Raw genomic sequence first — 20,790 nt, 5'->3', positions numbered from 1 at the left:
AATAGCACCAGGGCCTGTTACAGATGCTGCATAGCTTGTGGGTTAAGTAGAGTTGTCTCATACCTGTGCTATGTGCTGCTTTTAGAACGCCAGTGCCAGCAGTTGGTAAACTCTGAGGTCCTCTCAGCACATGTGGTAGTAACGCCTCTGTACAGCTGCTGCAGCCCCTGCCCATTCTTCCACTCTACATTTTAAAACATTTTTTAAAAGAGCCAAACAAGTCACATATAATTTATACTTTAATACAGAAAAGAAACAATACATCTGTAGTTCATACACACCACAGGTAACACTTCAGTATATCTAGAATAAGATAAAACTTGACCTTGTACCTGAAGTAGGTGACCATGAGAGCAGGAAAAGCAAATGCATCCTTTTTCAAGTTGATTTAGCGTTCCAATGGAACTCTACTAAAAAAAAATAAATCCAAAATTCATCTTTAATTACTTGGGAAAGCCAGTGAAGTACAGTGGCTTTTTGGAGTGCTGAAAACTGCCTGGAACTCACAGAAGCTGGCTGCCTCCACCCCATGCTGAAGGTCCAAACTGGTTACACTGGGTACCAACAAAGCTCCTCCAAGATCCCTTGGGCAAGTGCCGGTTGCAATTAAGTGCTGGGGTCACTATTTCTAATAAACTGAGTCCTTCAAGAGGCTGAGCTGCTGCTGGGCTCCGGGACAGACACTGATGGGGGTTGTTTGAGCCAAATCTGGGACTTGGCTGCAGATCCCGTCCGGTGCTGTGGGTGTCGGACGCCCTGACAGCCCCGCAGGGCAGCGCGCAGCAACACCGACACGTGTCAACTCCAGTTCCAAGCCAGCTGGTCAACACCAACACACATTTACCTAAAACTTATGCTGCTGTAAAAATAAATACTCACCAAAATACTAAAATCCATAGGGCCGGGGGAGACAGTCTCACCCCACTTTTGTCTGACTTGTGGGAACGGCTCGTCACCAAGGCAGGTAAATGGGTTTGGTCTGGCCCTTAGCAGGGAGGTTAATGGTCCATATGTCTTCCTTTCTCTACTACAAAAATAGAAATTCACCTAGCGCAATAATGGGAAGTGATTGCACAGCATCTCTGTGCAGATACTGAAGGACACTTCTCTATAATGATCCAGTGACACACAGGGAGGATTTTTTTTAAAAGTCGCCAGGTGGACGTGGGCATCTGAACCCCTGGGACTCTCAGGAGGTCCCAAAGCATTTTTGGAAATCTTCCCTTAGGCACTTACAAAAAGAAGAAATCAATTTCCTGCATTTAGGAAAGAAGCTAAGAACAGAAACACTGCACAGAACGGAACCTGTATCCATACAAATGGATATATCTCTTAGCATATGCCTTGGCAGAGATTTTGTTACTCGTAACTAAAACGAGACTCATAAACCTTCAGGGAAATTTGTGCTTGATATTGTCATGCTACTTACACTGAAAAAAACAAACATCCTTAGCAGCAAACAGTAACAAATCTCTGATGTTAAGTCTACCATACACTTTGCAGACAGATGGAGAATAAAAAAAAATTGCTTGACGATGCAACCCTGACAAAGGATTAAACTTTCTAGGGTCAGACTGACACTCGCCTCTCTTCTGCCAAGTACGACCAGGTACCTCAACGTGTAAGCTGTACAGGTTTCAACAGCAGCCAATTGCAAGAGCAGAACTAACCTGAACTTCACAACAGAGCTCTTTCCCTCCCTCTGTTTCTTTCTGAATGGCTTTCAGCTTTTCTTTGCACCAGCACCATGTTTAAGTACTCCGCTTTGGGTACATCAAACCTTTACACAGCCATCAGGAATGCTGGCTCTAATGTAACTGAGCTAAAACCAGCCCGGAGTGTGTCTGTACCCACAGTCACAGCTTTGTTGGGCCTGAATCCAAAATGGACAGAGCCTTAACCACAGACTAGGATTATATATTCAGAGTAGCAAAGGAAAGCTGCTCCTAGGTACATGTATTTTTCTCTACTGAAGGCTGGTTTACTGTTGGTACTTCTTACCTGCCTGACAGCAAAACGGTCCAGTCAGTTCCAAACTGGGAAGCATGTAGCTGGCCTTTTAAAGCTGCAAGAGTAGGATGCTCCTGGGAGAGTCTAGAGAAATTCTGACTCACTAAGGTTGATGAGACCAAAGATTTTCCTCAGGTAGTAAACTAACTGTACTGGGAGCTCCTTCACTGGCCTTTTTTGTCTTAGCAGGGGATGGAGGAAACAACTGGAAGTCTTTAGCATGCACAGTCACTTCTAGAAAGCTTCTTACATCTATCAGGCTACTAAACAGATTTACTTTGTTGGTAAAATATCAACTACAGCCTCTTCTTTTTGGCTTTTTCCTTCAGGATCATCTACTTGTTTACAGACAACATCCCTAAAACCAGTGATTCCATCTTACAGCGAAATATAGCTGGGAAATTCCTGTGAACAGGCATATATGCTTCCTATTGAACTAGTCCATCCTTCCCTGGAACAGCAGAACAACACGCTGGGTGCAAAGCCAGGCAGCAGTGTAAACAGGTTCCTCCACACTCAGCATTTGTCTTTTGCTTTCATTCCTCCACACTCAGGGTTTTGCTGCCACAACTGTGCTACATCTCTGCTGGTTGATGAAAGAGCATCATCCCACCAGCTTTGATGTTCGGTCCTTTGTAACTAATTATCTCAAAAGCAAAGCTAATTGCCTAATGGTAAAGGAAAGCTTTGTCTTGACAGGCCCAGAATTTCCTCTCTCATGTCAAACAAGATGTTTCTAAATACTTCTGCTCCTCTTTTAGAAGTTCACGTAAAATATTCAGCACCCACCAATCTGGAAGCCTTTGTAGTAGAAACAAACAGCATAATTTCTTTTTGTCTGAGGAGACGTTGCTTTTGATTGCACAATTAGACTATGGAGTGTGGCTCTTTAATAACATGCTTGAAATATGACAGTGCAGTAAGAGCATGAAGGAGGATAAAGCACCTTGCAGGAGTCTGTGTTCCATCACCTGGGATGAAACTACGCTGAGACATTCCCAGATTAAGCAGGACTATCCAACCCTGAGCCACGACTAATCTGGTAGATCATTAACAGCCATTTGGGAGAACGGTGCGTTTAGCCTGTCGAGTTCATCTACTTGTGGGGGGTGATGCATTATAACCTCGTGGTCCTCCGAAACATCATCACCCACAGTGACCAGGTTTGTTAGAGATTTGCTCCGAACACACTGGAAATCAACATGACGGCTCTTGCCTTCTTCCTTTTCCCATGACATCTGGATGAAGGGCCGTTGAACGTAGTTGTATATCACTTCTGACCGGCCACCAGGCCTCCTCTTCACCTTCTCTTTACAGGTGGGATATCCTGAAAATACAGACAGCCCGTCAGTTGCACTACACACATCTCTGACTGGCACAAGGGAAAACACAGGATCCCAGATCAGCCAGGCAGGAGTGATTATGGGGTTACTTAATACACGAATGCTCCCATTCCACATTATTGACTTGCAAAAGATGGCTTTCTCTTCCCCCAAAAAGCCAGTGTAGCATTGTGTGTAGTCACAGGATCAATGTCTGCACAACATTAGCAAACATCAGCTACTAGAAAACTAAGTCTCCCAGGACAGAGCACGTTCTCCGAGTTCCTTGAGGGGACGTTTGGATCGGTGGGTGGAAGTGTGACTCTCCTTTCCTGTTTGCTTGGTACGTATCTCTCATTTTTCCCTTAACTTTTAAGCCTCGTGGCCTATTTCAGCGTAACAAGATAGAGGTGAAGATGCCCAGCTTCTGCTAGTTTAATGAAAACAAATTCCCAGTAAAACACAGATCAAAACAGGAAATGCCAAGAGTCCAGAGGAAACCAAGCTTTACTGACTATGGAATCACCTGCTTTAGAATTTCCTTTGCTGAAGAAATACTTTACCTTCAATGCCAATGCGAATGTTTTTTAGGCCCCGTTCCTTTAACACAGCTTTTGCAACATCACGATTCTCAATGTACTTGAAGAATCTGTACAGCTTGGAACTGTAAAGGACTTGAGAAATAAAAGGGGTGATTAGAATCTACAAGGAGGGACCTTCTCCCCGTTTTTGATGCGCTCAGCTGCAGGGGTGCCAAAAACCAGGTTTGGTTTCCAAGAACTACTTCAGATGTCTGTTTCTCAGCCCTGGGATTAGCCACAGCTCCTTGGTGGGAGGGTGGCGATAGATATCACGGTCTGGATAGAATGGGTGGCAATGGGTGTGTAAAGCAATGAGTACTGGCTGTCTAGAGAGCCAGAAAAAGGCCGAGGGGGAGGCAACGAGCAAAAGGAAGAAGCTCAGATCAAAGGTATCCTGTTGCTGGCAGCAGCCGGTTCAGAAGGAATGTACAAAACAGGACTCCGTGTGCCAGCAAACCTTCCTGAAGGAAGACGCCTGTTTGGGCAATGGGTCCTTTCCTCAGGGCCAGATGTCTGGGTGCACAGCGCAGGCAGCGCCGGGAGCCCCAGCGCAGCGCCCTTACTTTGCGAGTACTCCTCTCCCATCGGAGGTGGGTGATCTTCATCCCAGTCCACGGTGTCTTCATCCGTCAGCACCACGATATGGCATTCGCGTTCCCCTTTCCTCGCGCTGTCCACCATGATGGGCAGGATCAGCTCCTCCAGGTAGCTGTCAAACTGCTTGTGCGCGCCATCGTTGGAGAGCTCATGTAACAGAGCACCTAATGAGACATAAATCGTACAATGGGATTTTTTTTTTTTTTTTTTTTTTTTTTTTTACACAGTATGGAAGTCTCAGCTCTACACTTTCCAGCCACATTCAAGAGCATAGCTCACATTCTTCTTTAGATAAACTCCTTAACAAACGTTCAGATGCATCAACAGTCTCCAGCTTCAGAACTGGCAAAAATCAGATGTATGAGACTGCAAATTACACTGTAGAACCATTACACTGCCATTTAAAAAAAAAAAAAAAAAACAAACGCCAAGGTCCAATCAATACAGTAAAAGAGTAAAAAACTGAATAATTAATTCATTATGATACTTAACTTGAATTTCCCACTGTTTCTCTCTCCATACTTACTTAAATCTTGACATTTGATTGTGTTGAAATCAAAGTTTATGCAGAGGTAATCACATGTGTCTCGGAGGTCTGGGATGGAAATCCCATCAGGGCAGTTAATGATTCCGGTTTTGTAATAATCCTGCAAATAAAAGGACAGTTTTTGGAGATAAAAATTAAGAACAGCTTGGACTCTCATCATTTTTACTCAGTTCTTTGTTTTATTAACCAACATTGCAGAGTTACAGAGACTATATATAGCTGTGTGAACAGTATGAACAGCCCTGCTTGTCCGAGAATCTACGTCTCTTCGTAGATCCTCTTGGGTCTGATAAACCGTGAGCTCCAGTTAAAACTCTTCCCATGGCATAAGGTTTTGTAACATCACATATTGCACATGCATTTATTTCATATTGCATATGCATTTATATGTAATCATGAGGTCAGGACACAGCTCAGGAACTACAATGGCATCACACAAGAAAGGTAAATGGCAACACAAGCAAATGTCGGAAATGATTACTCATTCCAAAATCTACTTTTTTTTTTAATCACAATACAAAACAGTAATAAAAGAATCTGGCCAGGGGGGTGTGCAGCTGCCTGGGAGATGGCTCAGTTTTGCACATGTGACAAACAGATTGTTGTTGCTGCCTTTTTTTTTTTTTTTCTTCCCTCAATCTGCAATCATCACCTTACCAGCACAGTCCGGAACACAGCTGAGCTAATTCCTTCTGCAATTTCATATTCTCCCTTTTCATTTGGCCTGGTGAAATTATATTCTCTTCCTGGTCCAAACATTCTGAATAGATTAGAAAGAGAAAAAAAAAAAATCTATTCAAGTGCACAGGTATACTCAAACACATTAATTCTAGAGACCAATAAGTGCTGGCAACACGCAAATGAGTGCTTCTTGTTGCATCAATCGGCTCCAACCTTTAAGCTACGTTGCAGGGAGCCAAATAATTTCTCTTATGGGAGAGTAAAGGAAGATCAGCAGGAGAAGGACAGAGAATTATCATTTTCTGCATTCTGGAAGGGAATTTATCAGCTCCGAACAGCCGTACTACTTACAAACACAGCAAACACTTGGAGAGAAGGCAAGAGCAGACTGTGTCTCACTAAAAGTGCACATTGTTTGAAGGAAGTGGATGGAAGGGGGAATGTTATCTAGAGAACTACCAACTCCCTCTGCATCTTGTCTTGTCTTCAAGGCCTCATCCAAGCTCTGAACAAACTCAACTTGCTTCACTTGTGCACACAGATGAGATCACGAAACAAACATCGGGTTTTGTTCCATTTTAGCAAACATTTGACCCCCTTGAGCTACCTTGAAACTAGTGGAAATCACCCACCTTCCCAGCATAGTATCAGGGTGAGCAGTGAAAATCTGGGGGTTCACTGCAAAGCGAGTGCCATCTACCACAAGCGTTACTTTTTCCGGAGCCACCGTTTGTGAAGCACAGCACCCGTGGCGTTCCTGGGCATTAAAATATTCTGACTGTCTCTTATTTCCATCTTGGAAATGACAGCTGTGTGTGTCTTCAGGAGCAGACAACATGCTACTGATCTGGGGGCTCCCTGGACAAGCAGAGTGTCGGCATTCAGAATCTAAACCTGAGGGAGACAAACAAATATTCCGTGGGTAAAGAGCATGAGCATAGCAATTAAACAAGGCCAGAAATTCAGATGCCAAACACTGGCACATTCTCTCAGAGGAAATCTGGCGCAGAAGCACACAAGTACTTTAAGCCTGTGGAGCTCGATGCCCGGTCCCCGGTGAGGATGCAGCTGCAAACTGCCTTGGAATACTGGAATTTCTCCAAAATATAATACCTCTGTCCAAAAAAAATTAAGTATATATCTCCCTTAAAGACCTAAGGTCAAGACATTATCCTCACCCTCAGTCCTGGGAGCTGCAGCAGGGCTGTGACCTCCGAGCACCACATCACTTCCATCTGACCCATGGACGGCTACAGTTACGTTTTCCACAGAGCAACTGGACTCCGAATTTCTTGACCAGTCTGTCCCAGCAGCACAGTTAACGTTCATGCTGGGCCTCCGCGATGTGAGGAGCTGGTTGCGTTTCCTAAGAGAAGAGCTAAGAGAGAAAATACCAGGTTGTTAGTTTGGAAAGAAACTCCCAATCAATAAAGCTCAAATCCGTGTGTCTTGTACCACAAGCAAAGTCCGTCAAGTGCAAAAGCATTTCTGCAGATACTGCACTGGGCTTCAGAGAGGCTTGGGATGCTACTTATACCTACACTTACCTACAAAGAGAGAGAAAAAAAAAAAGGTGTTAAAGTAACCAGGGGTCTGTTTAATCTATAAAACCTTTCCTTTTTTAAGAGTAAGTCTAAAGCCACCGATGCCGTGTGAAATTCTTCTTCCCTGTTCCTATCATTAAGATTTGCTTCACACCTCTCCTTTATATCTTCTAAGATATTTATTTTCCTGTCTCTTTCCCTCATTCTCTCTTTGGCACATCTTTTGTCCTACTATTGCCTTGGACAAGAAACAGCTCTTCTTTCTTGGCTTCAAGTGTTTTCCTTTCACTCTCTCAAACATAAAACACCGATTTCCTCATTAATGAATTTTCCCAGTTTCCCCCCTGCAGAACAATTGTCCTGTGTCTTTTTTCTTGGCTGAGTTAAGAGCCCAAGGCCTGCGGGTGCCATCTCTAGAGCACGGCAGAACACTGACATCGCTGGACACAAACCAGAGAAAACACAGCACTAATAAAACAACAAAATGCCACAGAAGAGCTGGCGAGTTTTCTGCTCAGGCCCTGCTGAGGATGGAGGCCTTAATGAGTAGCTCCGTGGCGGGTTTCAAGCCCATCGTTCCTGGCAGCCAGCTTAAAAAAGGAATAACAATTCCTTCCCCTTGTTCCATAAAACTAATACTAGGATGCCAGCATTATTATACCTGTATATTTTTAGAAAAATCTGATGCTTACGCATCATGTGGTATTTTTAACATGACAAATATACTGCAATCACGCATACAACCCAGCAGGGAAACCACTGACGACTTCAGAAGGCCACACTCGGGCCTGACCAGCTTCCAAATATCCTGGTTTCCTTTCATGCCTTGGATCAAGGTGAACTACCCGTGGTGAGAATGAATACCTATAAATAATAATTAGCACTATTCATCTTCAAAGCTTTTTTTACTAATATGAACAGCTTCTTGCTTATAAGAGCCCTGGGAAGCACTGCAGGGAAGTCTTATGAGACAAACCAGGGACACGCAGAAAAAGAGACCGAATCTTCAGGACCAACCAGAGCCTCAAGCCCAATAACCACCTCGGTGTTACTGACTTTCAGCACGTTCACTGCTCCTGCTCCTTGGCCGTGCACCAGCCATTACCCTGCGGTCAGGAGGACAAACACCAGCAGGTTACATCTGCTTTGGAGGCGTTTCCACGCACGTTTTTACCCTCTGGTGAGCACAAAGTGGCTGGTAGCACAGAACTGATCACGAGCAGTCAATGAGCACCCTGGCTGCTTTGCTCACGTCTCGGTAACTTGTTTGTGTGCCATTCGCAAACTGAACGGTGAAGAACGGCAGAGAACGCCGAGCACACCGAGTGAATCAGATGGTCAGCAATCCTCCCCTCTTCCTAAACCACAGCGTAACCATCAGGACTTAAATAAGACTCCAAACAACTCATTTTTAGGGTGACAACACTCCTTTAAATCTACGAAAACATTCCCATGTACAATTATTCTCAGAAATATGAGCAAGGAGGAAACACGCATACGCAGGGTGTGCCTGACCTAATTCTGCAGTCGACTACTTTAGAACAAGATGTATTTCTAATATAATTGTACGCCTTTCAAAACAGTTTAGCCTTGCTTTAACTTAAAAGATATCCTCAGAACATGCCAAAAGTTTCTCTAAACAAAGGCAGAAAAACAAATCAGCAACTTTCTAATTTTCCTTAAAACTATTTTCTTGCCATCATCAGATGCATACTTTCCCAGAGACAGGGAGGAAAAGGGAAAAAAAAAAAAATATCATACTGCTTGTCAGCTCAGCAGCAATAAAAATCCCCCAATTGCAAGGGAGCGTTCCAGAGGGCTGTGCAGAATGAGTCTCGTCCGATCGTTCAAAAGAAAGGCAAAAAGTAAAACTTTCTGCTCTATTAAAAATCAAGAACAGATCTGGGGTCACATGGTGCAAATATGAAGGAAATCCACTGAAAACAGCAGGTTTGAATTTGCATGAATGAAACCAGAGTCAGACTCCAGGAATTTTGGCCCCAGCTCCTGTTCATTCCCACACCTGTAACTTGGGAGTCCCTGAATATTTTAAAAACTGAAATGGAGGAAGTACGGCAAGGAACCAGCAGAGAAGGGCACTGGAAAAAACCTGCCAGGCTGGGTCTGCCCTGGTCCCAAAAGCTTCTCATCTTATGTTCCACTTTGTTCCCGTCTCCATTCCCAGTAAGAGGGAAACACAGCACCATTAGGACACTGGAACAGACAAAAATCAGTATAAAACGTGCCTATTGAAACACCTCTTAAGTGTAAATTGTACGAAACTCATCCAGAGTTTAAAATGCAAGAATTTGCCTTTCCTTTAACAAGTTGCTTGGAATAAACACATGCCTATCGATTCTTTATCTACCAGAAATTCAAAGTGAGTTGATGAGCCCACACTGTCAGTATTTCACAGTTTACATTAGAATAAAGGCACCTGCAAAGCAATGACATCCTGGGTACAAATCCTGCTCCCTGCTTTCAGTCAAATTCTACAGCCTTTAAACATTTAGATTCAGAGGGTCTCTCATTCATTAGCAGGTGTTTTATAGATACTCAGTGCTGCAGGAGAACAACATTAAAGTGCATTGACCCAAATTGCATCAGACAGAAAATCTACCTGGTGCCTCTAACGTGCTTTTCTCACACCTACTAATGATCCTCTTTTCATTTGCTGCTCTAGACAGGAGCAGAACCAGACAATAAAAGGGTGATTTATAGGTTGAACAAGCACAGGCACATTACAAAAGGCTTCTCCCTTGTTATGAAATAACTCTATCAATATACAGTGGATTTCTTTTCCATCTGGCTTCGAAATATAGATGGAAAATCATGTCCAGCAGGACTGATGTAACGCAGGACAGCCTGCAAATGCTGGCAGGAGATGGCAAGAGGGCTGATGAAACGCTTGATTGTTTTCTCCTATCCTGTGCATAGAGCTTCACTGTTCACAAAGTTTACAGGCTTACTCATTTACTCGAGTCTTAACAAAAATCCACTATTTCTACAAACGCAATTCAAAACTACAGTCTGCAAGATGGTTTTGATGGTTTGACACTGCACATCCACACTTGGATTTAAGACCGATGGTTCACCAGCTCCTCCCGCTGCCAGTGCCCGCTTTACACACTGAAAATAAATCACATCGGTGCCGATGGCGTCGACCCACGTGGGGGCCCCGCACCGACCGCAGCTTTTCTTTTGCCAATCTATAAACACCAAGGTTAATACATGCAAAAAACTTGTTGAGATTTATTAACCTGAAGTGAGTTTTCCAAAATAGGAAAGTTATATACCATGCCAGCCGCATCAACTGGAACAGATGAAGTGCATCCAATGCTGTCCTACCACTGGGCGTCTCAGAAGGGAACAAAATTTCTGAATAAGGCAACAGGTTAACGCTTTGCCAGGGCTACTTCCCTGCCCATGAAGCTCACAGGTACTACTGTTAAACAGCACAATCAAGCAACCTGGAAAGGCTGTTTCCACAATTCACACTATTGGGTTAAAGACAGTCATCTGAAAATCACAGTTCTTATATTTGATCCTCATAAAGAGCTTCTTAACACTATAGTCATGGCAGCTTTGCTAGTGCTGATTAAATTCAGTCAGCAATTTCCATAAAGCTGGCCATGCCCATATGGAATATCCACCTCCTTTCTAGGCAGAAGGATGGAATACACAGATCTGATCAGGGTAAGGGGGAAAACTGGTGAAAGATGAGCTGTTGCAAATATCAGAACGATCTTCTCCTCTAGACACATGAAAAACAAATGTTCACCTGCTAAAATACAGAATACTGAGCTAAATAAAGTTTTAAGTACAAGTTACACCTTGTCTTCACCTGTGCTGGATTAAACTACAAATACTTATGTAAAAACCTTCAACAGGAGCAACAGCAGCAGAGTTTTGCCCTGTATTCTCTGTTTCACCATTTTCTGCAGAACTACTTACAAAACTTTCAGGGAAAAAAAAAACACAAACGTGTTTTAACAAAACATAAAAGCAAGACCTACCTTAACATTTAGGTTTTAAAATGCTATTTTCTTTCTCAATTTTTCTTCTTCTAAGTAGCTAAATCTAACTTGGTTTCAAATTCACAATTCCTACATCTACACTACAAGAAGTCAAGCTTCTCAATTATAAGCTATACAAAAAAGCATAACGAAAACAGCATTTCTGAGAAGGCTCCAACCCCAAGCCTGCTACACCTGCAGCCATCAGAACTTCTGAACAGAAATAATAACCCACATTTCCTATTGTAACTCTGGAGCAAACCCTGTGCCAAGACCCCTCTCATCCAACACAGCTCCTTACTTACTGGCGGCTCATATGTTCTCAGTGCTGCCAGCACCAGTATCTTGAAATCCTTCTTTAACAGAGGAAAGCACCAAGTCCCAGCAAAGCTTCAGAGTTTAAACTGTTTGGAAAGCAATGGTCACTCCCCCAAAGCCCAGATGTCTGATTCATGTAAATATTTCAGTTTAAGAGTCCCACCCCCCTCAGCTGATTCATGAAAAGTTGGAACAGAAAAATCTGTATGGTAACAAATAGCTTTATTGTAAACCTCCTATTTTCAGCAGAAGCCACCCAAAATCTCTCTTCCTGGTTCAGGCTGGTTTTGCACGAATGGTGTGGTAGAAAAGGCACAGTTTTATTAAACCCTTGACACCGTGTGGTTAAATACACTCGTGCCACCACTCACGTGCCACACATTCCTCACACAGGCACAACGGAATTAACTACCAGAATTTCTGAATAGGTACATAACCATGTGCATACACATCTCTGACTCCAGAAGACCTTGGACTTGGGCCCAAACAAACCTACAGTAACTGTGGATAAAACAAGTTTTTTTGATATGAGATGCATTGCTAAGGAGCCCCAATGAAAAGTAGCACTTAATGCTTTCCCCTAAGATGTATCTGCATTGCTTGGAGACTGCTCCAAACACCACTTCCCAGAACAGAATTAAATATATCACAAATCATCAATAATATGTATTTTTTTAGTGCAAATAGAGCCTGAAGAAGTACAAGAGTATTTTTATCCTGGCTCATGCCAGTGATAAAGCACGTCTGTGCGCTGACAGGTTTTAAAGTCTGATCATTACATAGCACCTGATTAATGGAAGAGATATCTTTTTAAAAACAAACCAATCAATCCAACCTAATATAAGTTTTCACTAATTTACTAACTCATCTTTGTACTGTACATATGTACAACACATTGCAAGCACGCACTATTATACTTGGTTTGGGGGCACGCCATTAATTCTTTAAAGCCCAATTATCTCATCTGTCCTGATCCAGGTGGAATAAAGCCCCTGTAGCCTGTTAAGGAGGTTGGGGGGATGTAAAGAAAAGCAGCAGCCTCCAATCACTCAGATATTTTATAATGGCCCACCCAAGGTGGGGCAGGTTGCCACCATTCAGGATCACGAAAATCCCCACAGAGCACACAATGCTCAAGATCACCTGCAATTCTGACCCACAACACAGGGTCCCAACACCAGCACCATAAACCAGCCTCTTTGCTTTTGCTGCAGCGACCAGCCAGTGTGGGTCCTCTATTAAACATCAGTGTACACCAACATACACAACAGTTTTAATAGGAGGGGGTTATTTTACAGCAGAAGGTTGGCTGAGACAATATTCAGACTAAAACAAAACTCCTCACTTACTGAGCTTTTAGTTTCCTACGCAGTTAGTCGATATTTCACCCATTGCAAAAAGCACCTACTTGCCTTGACTCTTATTCTAGAAAGGCTGCAAGCGGCTTTAACTCCACCTTCCTTCCCTGGAAGGGATCCCAACAAGTAACTGCTGGCTCATTCCCAGCTCCTCTGCTACCGCTCCAACTGCCATTCATTTTTAACCAATTACATGGCAGCACCTCGAAAAACTAACAATAGATGGCAGATTTTTGAAAGTTCAATGCAGTTACAGTAGCTATTTGTCAAAGAGATTTCAGAATAACAGAGCATACGGGATAAAAAACCCAAAACACAACAGCATACTGATTAAAGAAATGTGGTTATATTTGAAAGTAAATAGAAAAACCAGTTCATGTGTACTCCAGTCAGGAGGAGCCCAGTGCTTACGGATGGACCTGACCAAGCTCTGATCTGCAGAAACGAGGTTCTCCCAATCAATCACATTCTTTAATTCACATTAAGATACAGACAATAACAAAAAGCAAAACAAACACAAGGCCGCTGAGTGCAGCCGCATTAGTCAACTCTGCAAGTAACACTCAAGTAATCCAAAACCAAAACAAACACAAGAGTTTTATTTAGCACAATCGCAGCTCTTCAGGAAAGCACATCTTGATTTATTTTGAGGGAGGCAAGAGCAGGGGCTAAAATTTCAGCTGGGTAAAGCCAACCATTAGCACTCTGTCAATTTATGTCAGCAGAGAACTCGATACCTTATTTTCAAGAACTGAAAAACATCTTGCTCAAGATTTCAAAATACCCAAGGTTTACGACGGTACATTGGCAAGACACCTCTTGCTTTGTTTACATGTCTGGATAAATATTTTACATGTCACACGCAGTTATAACACTTTCTAAGAATATTCCATTACATTCTTTCTTATATGACTAATAATTCTTTCGCAAAAATATTTGGCTAGTGTCATGTTTCAGCAAAATTAGCCAGGAACTGTAGCCATATTTTGTGGAAGTTTAAAAAAGGGCAAATACCACTAAGAAAAATACAAAATTGAAAAAGCAGAGATGATGCCTATTTCAACACACATAATGAGGTGTTTGTGCAGAGGAAAGGTGCCCGTGTGGGCACTGGATAAGGTCACTCTTGAAAGTGGAAAGTTCTAAAATTGACATGTATTCCAGAACAGTCCACTCCAGCTCATTTTTAATTTGACAAGCAAGCAACCCATCAATATTGTAGCCAAAATTGCGGCTGGCTTTGTGAGTGTTTATCTCAAAGACAACAAGCAAAAGAAAGGCTAGGATTTAAAAAAAATTATTTATTCAAGGAAACAGTCTTTAAAGTCTGTCCTTGTGAGGAATATTCAACTCCTCTACCAAATAATCCAAGAGATTCACAAATAAATCAGCATATTCCAGCAGTAGAGCTTACACATGATTTTAATAAATCCTTAACAAGAAGATAGGTCTTACTGTGGAGCCTGCTAATTAAAGGGTGCATTAATGTACAAAGAAGCTCTCTCTAACCCTCGGATTTCAACTCAATCCCAACCAGACGAGACCAAAGCCATGACATTTCAGAGCTTTTAACGTGTGCTGCATGAAATGAGCTTGCTGTTTGCAATCTGGCTGTCAACTAGAGGAACCACTTACAAGAAACCACCATCACTACGTGAAGCTCTTGGTGGTAAATCGGGACCCGAAGTCCCACGGGCAGAAGTCTGGGCACACTCGACACCAGCGGGTGAACGTTTCTTCCAGTCCTGTCTGTGCTCTGCTCCTTGTTGGGGCTCCAGCTGCTCTGTGGGTCAGTAAAGCCTTTAAATCTCACGGCTGTCTATCTGGCTGGCTCAAGCTCACAGGAGGTTTTGTTTTGAATTGTTATTTTTAATTCAGCTGTGACTGTCTCCTAATTAAAGATAAGATGCTAAGTGTCTGCAACGCAGGGTGAGAGGCCAGAGAAAAGTCTATTTTCTGCATTAGTAATAGTTTCATCTCTCAGAAATGCAATAATTCCACTCTACAAGGGGTGAAATGGCATTTCCCATGGTTGCCCGCAACACCTTTAAAATGGTCTTGGAAGGACTTAACAGCACCACGTGAAGACAGATACATACACACACCACAGCCATGGCACATTAACCAATTTTCTGAAAACGATTGAGAGATTCAAAAACAGCTTTTAAAAGGAGAGGCTAACCCCATGATGTTGGCAAAGAACATTTTGTAATAGGGATGTTTGACAGACAGGGTCCCATTTAAATATAGCACAGCCCTAATGCACTAAGCTCTCCGCAGCTTTATAATTACCCATAAACAGAAATCCAGTTTCCCCCTTGCTTGGCCCACACTAGGTAACACCATTAAGAGACTGGTTTCACTTCAGTATCTTGCACAGCACATAACCATCTCAAACTCAGCTGTTTATCACTGCTCCTCACATCTGACAGCAAAACCGCAAGTAAAGGCATTTCCTCGCCATCGAATATGTACTTCTAGGCCTTTCTGAGAGCTGCACATCACACAGCCCCGCGAGGAAACTACCATTGCCAGCAGTATCGTGGAGCTGAGTCACAGCTACATTTTCATCCCGTTTAACAGCAGCCAGAACAGCACGTCTGAGCACAGCCTCACCCCGACATCTGACAAGGGACAGGTTGTGACAGACACACGCTCGGGCCCCGTTACAGGATCTGAAACAGGGAACTATTCTGGGAAGTGATAAGGAGAAAGCTCCTCTCTCACCTGCTGCTCACACATGCCCAAGAAATGCACGCGATCAATATTTTTCTCCATTAGTGCAACATCCCAATCGATGGCTTTTGATCATACTCAAAAAGAAGGTTTTGAATTGCTGTGCAGTACAGCTTAATCCAGAGATAAGCAGCACTAAGGGGAAAAGCTAAAACCTGTCTAGTCCGAAATGACTCAAACATTTGCTAATTTGCCATAAGAACAGATCTCATCGAAACTGTAGATATAAGCAAAACCTTAAGCTTTTGAGAGACTTGATTTTAAAACTAAACCATAGCACAAATACAGCTGAATCACCTGATTTGAAGATCACTGAGTAATCTTATGATTTTTTTCATATTTGCAACCTGGCCTGCCTGAAAGGATAAAGAACAAAGCAGATCCTATAGAAAACAGCCTGGAGAAAAAAGATTGTGCTCATACATGTTAGAGAAACTCCACAGATTTAACATATAAAATTGTAACAGCAAATCAACACTTCCTGAAATTTAAATAGTCTATATTTCTTTTCTACGCCTTAGTTGGTCTCTTGAACAAAGGTACAAGAAATAAGGCAAACTTTTTGAAACCCTCCAAAGACTCTTTTACCAACGCACGCACTAAAGTCTTTTTCTAAAAATGGTACTTGTAAAAAAGGCCTTTGCTATCGCAAACTTCCATCTCCCAAGCTTGTATCAGTCGTCAACACCTCATGAAGGGCTGACTTCTCACAAAACATTCAGCTACGAGGAGGTTTGCAAGTGCCTGCCAGAATATTTATGTCAATGGATGAGGGAACTCATTCATAACCACCAGCTGCTCCAGCAGATAACATTCCAGGCAGATGGAACCTTTTCCATGGCTACAGATTATGCAACACCATCGTTTTTAAATACACTCACCCAGAGGAAGAAGAAATTAGCTAGCTTTCACATCCGCTAAAGCTTCCTTATTCTGGTTGCCTCTGTTATTTATTCCAGTTATGTTGAACTAGCAGATGATATTAGCCACACATGAACTGGAAGAACTGTAAAATCCACCCAGATGATTTCCAGTCCTACTAGAAATTCTGATGCTGCTGCAACACAGCAGCTGGGAACAGTTTCTCTCTTCCTGCTTTTTCCCTACTCACCTTCTTTGTGGACCTTTCACTCCAGTTTCTCCTGCAGTCATTCAAGTTATAAACCAGCTACCACTTAGAGAAAAATAATGTCAATGATTATTAAACTCAGAAAATCGCTAACTTTAGGACACATGCTTAATCAGGACAGCTAAGAGGACACCCTGCAGTGACACATGGAATCACAGACTAATTTCAGGAAATGTCACCTGCTTTTTTCCCCAGTGGAAAGAGATCCAGCTACACTTTCTAGACCCAGAATTATATTTACTGAGGAAACTCTTCTTTTATGAAATATGGCCTTGCTATTTTTGCCTTCCTAATGTGTTTTTCAAAGTCACGTCACCAAAACTTTACATACGAGAAGCATTATCTGGCAGCAGTGATCACTAATTATCACAGACTATTTCTTATTACTGTCACAAGAGCAGCTGCCACCAGACTTGCACGTTGTCAGACTGCTCCGTTGTGACAAGCATGAGGTACAAGGTTCAGTTCTGCTACTTTTATGGCTGCCAAGCTCTACTTCCTTCTGAAAACCCTGATTCAATGGACTATAAATCGCTACATCCCAAGGCAAGAGTCAGAGACGTAGCACTAATTTATGATCGCTAGCTGGTAGTTGTATTAATTTCCCTGTTCTTGTAATACATGCTTCTGCCACGGAAGGTATGACTAATAAATTTTACTCCGTATTATTTGTCAACAAATTGCAAAGGCAGACCTGACACACACAAAGCTGTGCTCGCATTTTTCTATCTTTATTCGATCTCCCTCACCCCTTTTTGCTTCTTTTGCTTATTTCAGTATTGGATCCCAGGCAGTTTTTTATTCTCAGAGTCAACTGCTGACTAGTTCTCCAGTCACACTGACAGCGGGATACATACAACCTGTTCTAATTTACAGTTCACAAGGGTATTGCTATATTTGTGTGTTCAGTAGCAAAACTGATGCAACTACCGAACATTTCCCCACTCAGGAGCAATCAGTGGATTAACACCATTTTTAATAGCTGCACATAACACACTTGAGGGCAAAAGTCAGGGGAAGAAACAATCCCAGCTATAACAGACAAAATTACCGAATGCTGAACAATTCCCATTGCAAGGGCATCCAAAAGCCAGGAACCCAAAATTGTACCAACCTTGGCAAAAGATGGTCCACGAGCTCTAGCGAACTGTCATGTTGGAGTCAGAGGGGATGTTGGGATCAGAAACCTGAAATCAGAGGGACTTAAATCAGCAGTTTGGCCAAGTTCCCCCAAAACCCAGATATTGCAGTCACATTGCTTCTAAAGAAAATGTTAATTTTACCAAATCGATAATTCCTGAAGTCATCATTAGCTCTGGTTCTGTTATTTATGAATAAAGTGGAAGAAAAGTGGTGGTGGCTCCCCATCCCTTTACATTTCCTCACAGAAAAGTATTTATTATGCTGCTTGCCTGGATAATAGTTAAATCAGCCAGCAGTTCATTTAAAAATCAGGAGATCCTTTAGACAGCTGAAGTGGCCTTTATCAGCAGGCACTAATTCAGCATTTTTCTTGTGAAGAAAGAGCTCATTGTCCACACACTCCTCTGGATCTCCCAACAGAATGAAGCAGTCCCAGAGTCTGTTCCCAAGTTACAGTTTTAGGGACACTCACTTTGCATTTATTAAACAGGATTTTACCCAGAGAAAGAGTTTCCGACAGTCTTTGGCAAGAACACGTACCCAAAAGAGACTGCACAGGTACGTGCTATTTCAGGTAGCTCTGCAAGCCTCCTTTCAAAAGTTATTTGGCTGCTGAGTCGACCTGTCATCAGGCAGTGACTTTCATCACAGGACTGTGACTTTGTAATGTAATTATTAATACAGTACGACTACTACCTACTGTTTGGCCAATATTCCTTTATGACCACAGCTTTTGGCAAAAGGAGACAAAGGTATTGTTAATTGCTATACAGCACTGAAGTCTTATAGCAAATTCATTACAAAGGGTTAAGTATTATTTACCTTTCTCTACACCGAAATATTCTACTTATGGGTTTTCAGGTATTTAAAGTGGATTTAATAGCGTTACTTTTAAACAATATTATACTCTGCTTCCTTTGATGCTCACGTCACTGAAAATGTTTCTATGAACTGAGGGCAGAAGTATTTATAACCCTTAAATCCAGGTGACTGTCAGCACTGCAGCCTCACAGTCCAGGCACCCGGGTAAACAAGGATACACCTCACAAGGAGAGCTGTGCCTTTCTCTTAATTCCCCACACATAACCTCTTCCTGATTAACAGTCTGTGACTGCTGCTAATGCCAGCAGGAAGGATTGTGACTTTGTGGGGAGGATAACACAGGCAGAGAGAGCACAGGAAAATTTTCTGCCTTAAAGCCATAACCTACTGCTACAACAGGATTTGAGTTTGCAGCAACCCTGGCAAAGTAATTCGAAATATGTTCCCTCCAGAGGTGTATTCTCAGCCTGCCAGGTTAATGTCCAAGATTGTTGGTATTACTATTACCCCTTCCCTGAAAAGCCCAAGGTCAATGAGAAGGTGGTTCAGAGGAAGCAGGATCTGACAGGGAAAGTCACAACACAAAAGATGCCTAATGAACAGAAGCAGGCTGAGGTCTCACCTCCTGCACCCATTCAGGGGAAAACCTCTTGGAAACTTCTGCTCCCTTTCAAAGCACCATAGGCCAGAAAGTAGAGAGGAAAGGGAAGAGCGACTCAAGTCTAAAAACACACTTAAAAATAACAATGCACCAGCCTACAACCCCAGAACACGCATAGGAGGGTGGCACCAACCAGGACCTGTGGTGCTCTGGGAGGGTGGTCACAAGTGGCAGCCTCACCAAAGGGCACCAGGCACAGTCCAGGCCCTGAGGCCTCCTAAAAGTACAGGGGAAAGGGGTAACAGGTCAAAGATGCTGCAGTGACTCAAGGGGTAACTGTCCCAGCCTGCTGTCACAGACACAAGTGGATACGAGGCCCCAAAGGCCCCTTCCCCCAGCAGACCCGGGCCAGGGGGAGGCAAACCCAGCCCCACGAGTGCCCCTCCCCAGTGCACACAAAGGGGGCCCCGCACCCATCTCCCCAACCGCCCACGGAGCAAGGGCAGTCCCCCGGCCCTGCAGAGAACAATGGAGCCCACTGTGACCCGCACATTCCCTCGGCCCACGCACACCCTCCTCAACACCCGCGGGGCGCCGCGAAGGCTTCCCCGACCACCCCCTTCCTCTGAGCGCACAGCTACACCGGGCACCACCGGGCACCCCCGGGCCCGTCAGCCGCCCTCAAAGCCCAGAGAGGGCCGAGAAGGCCCCTAGAGGCCCCCGAAGCCTCATTAAAGGGCCGGAAAGGACCCCAAAAGGGACACGGAGGGCCGGGAAGACCTCACAGGTCATCCCAGGCCCCACTCAGGGCGACAAAAAGGCCCCGGCCACCCCCCCCCCCGCCTTTAGGCCGCACTCACCGCGTCCCGCCGAGGCCGCTCCCTCAGGCGGGCGGAGGGCGGGGTCCCGCCGCCAGGCCCCGCCCCGACCCCCGCCGCCACCTGATTGGCCCCGCGCGCAAAGCCGGCTGGCCAATGAGGACCGACCGAGCGAGCGGGAGGGGCGGGGCGTAGCGGGGCGCGCGTGTGCGTAGCTACAGGTGCGCGTCCTCCGGTGCGCATGCGCCTTGGCGCCGCTCCCCGCGCTGCCGGCCGGTGTGCGTCCCCCGCCCCGGTGTCTGTCCTCCCACCCGGTGTCCGTCCCCCGCCCCGTGTCTCTGGGCTCCCCCTCCCCGTGCTCACGCCGGTCGCAGCGGCGCTGTCCCGTTCCAGCCGCCCCCGGCTGAGGAAAATAAAAATAAACCCAGATATTCGAGCCGTGCCCCGAGCGCCTCGTGATTCCTCCCTCCCCCAGCAGCGTTTCCCCCCCGGGCCCGCGCTCCAGCCCGCGGCGGGATGGGGCTCCCGGGAGAGCAGTATCTGCCGGTGCTGCCCCGGTGCCGGCAG

General features: G+C 44.2%; 1 protein-coding gene across 6 annotated transcripts; it reads right to left on the bottom strand.

Moving 5' to 3' along the window:
* Nucleotides 1-226: 226 nt before the first annotated feature.
* KCTD20 (potassium channel tetramerization domain containing 20) lies at nucleotides 227-20,349 on the bottom strand. 6 transcript variants are annotated; one of them, XM_065649760.1, is made up of 10 exons: nucleotides 20,266-20,340; nucleotides 19,427-19,682; nucleotides 17,954-18,026; nucleotides 6,917-7,116; nucleotides 6,371-6,632; nucleotides 5,715-5,817; nucleotides 5,037-5,157; nucleotides 4,477-4,674; nucleotides 3,896-4,006; nucleotides 227-3,337 (listed from the first exon to the last, which is right to left on the bottom strand). In XM_065649760.1, exons 4-10 carry the CDS (start codon nucleotides 7,065-7,067, stop codon nucleotides 3,045-3,047), a joined length of 1,239 nt encoding a protein of 412 aa, XP_065505832.1. In that variant the 5' UTR covers nucleotides 7,068-7,116; nucleotides 17,954-18,026; nucleotides 19,427-19,682; nucleotides 20,266-20,340; the 3' UTR covers nucleotides 227-3,044. The 6 variants fall into 6 exon arrangements, with proteins under 6 accessions (XP_065505832.1, XP_065505834.1, XP_065505835.1 ...); XM_065649762.1 differs by having other exon boundaries at nucleotides 19,599-19,682; XM_065649763.1 differs by having other exon boundaries at nucleotides 19,605-19,682.
* Nucleotides 20,350-20,790: the final 441 nt, after the last annotated feature.

This window comes from Caloenas nicobarica, chromosome 21 (genome assembly GCF_036013445.1).
Source record: "Caloenas nicobarica isolate bCalNic1 chromosome 21, bCalNic1.hap1, whole genome shotgun sequence".
Lineage (NCBI taxonomy): Eukaryota > Metazoa > Chordata > Aves > Columbiformes > Columbidae > Caloenas > Caloenas nicobarica.
The sequence above is the reverse complement of the archived record's forward strand: the minus strand, read 5'-3'. Positions and strand labels throughout refer to the sequence as shown.

Excerpts from the sequence above, each read along its gene's own strand:
- KCTD20 (XM_065649757.1), bottom strand. Across the intron at positions 6,633-6,916 it reads TGCAGCTCCCAGGACTGAGG|GTTTAGATTCTGAATGCCGA; the intron begins GTGAGGATAATG and ends TGTCTCCCTCAG. Across the intron at positions 4,007-4,476 it reads GGGAGAGGAGTACTCGCAAA|TCCTTTACAGTTCCAAGCTG; the intron begins GTAAGGGCGCTG and ends TTATTTCTCAAG.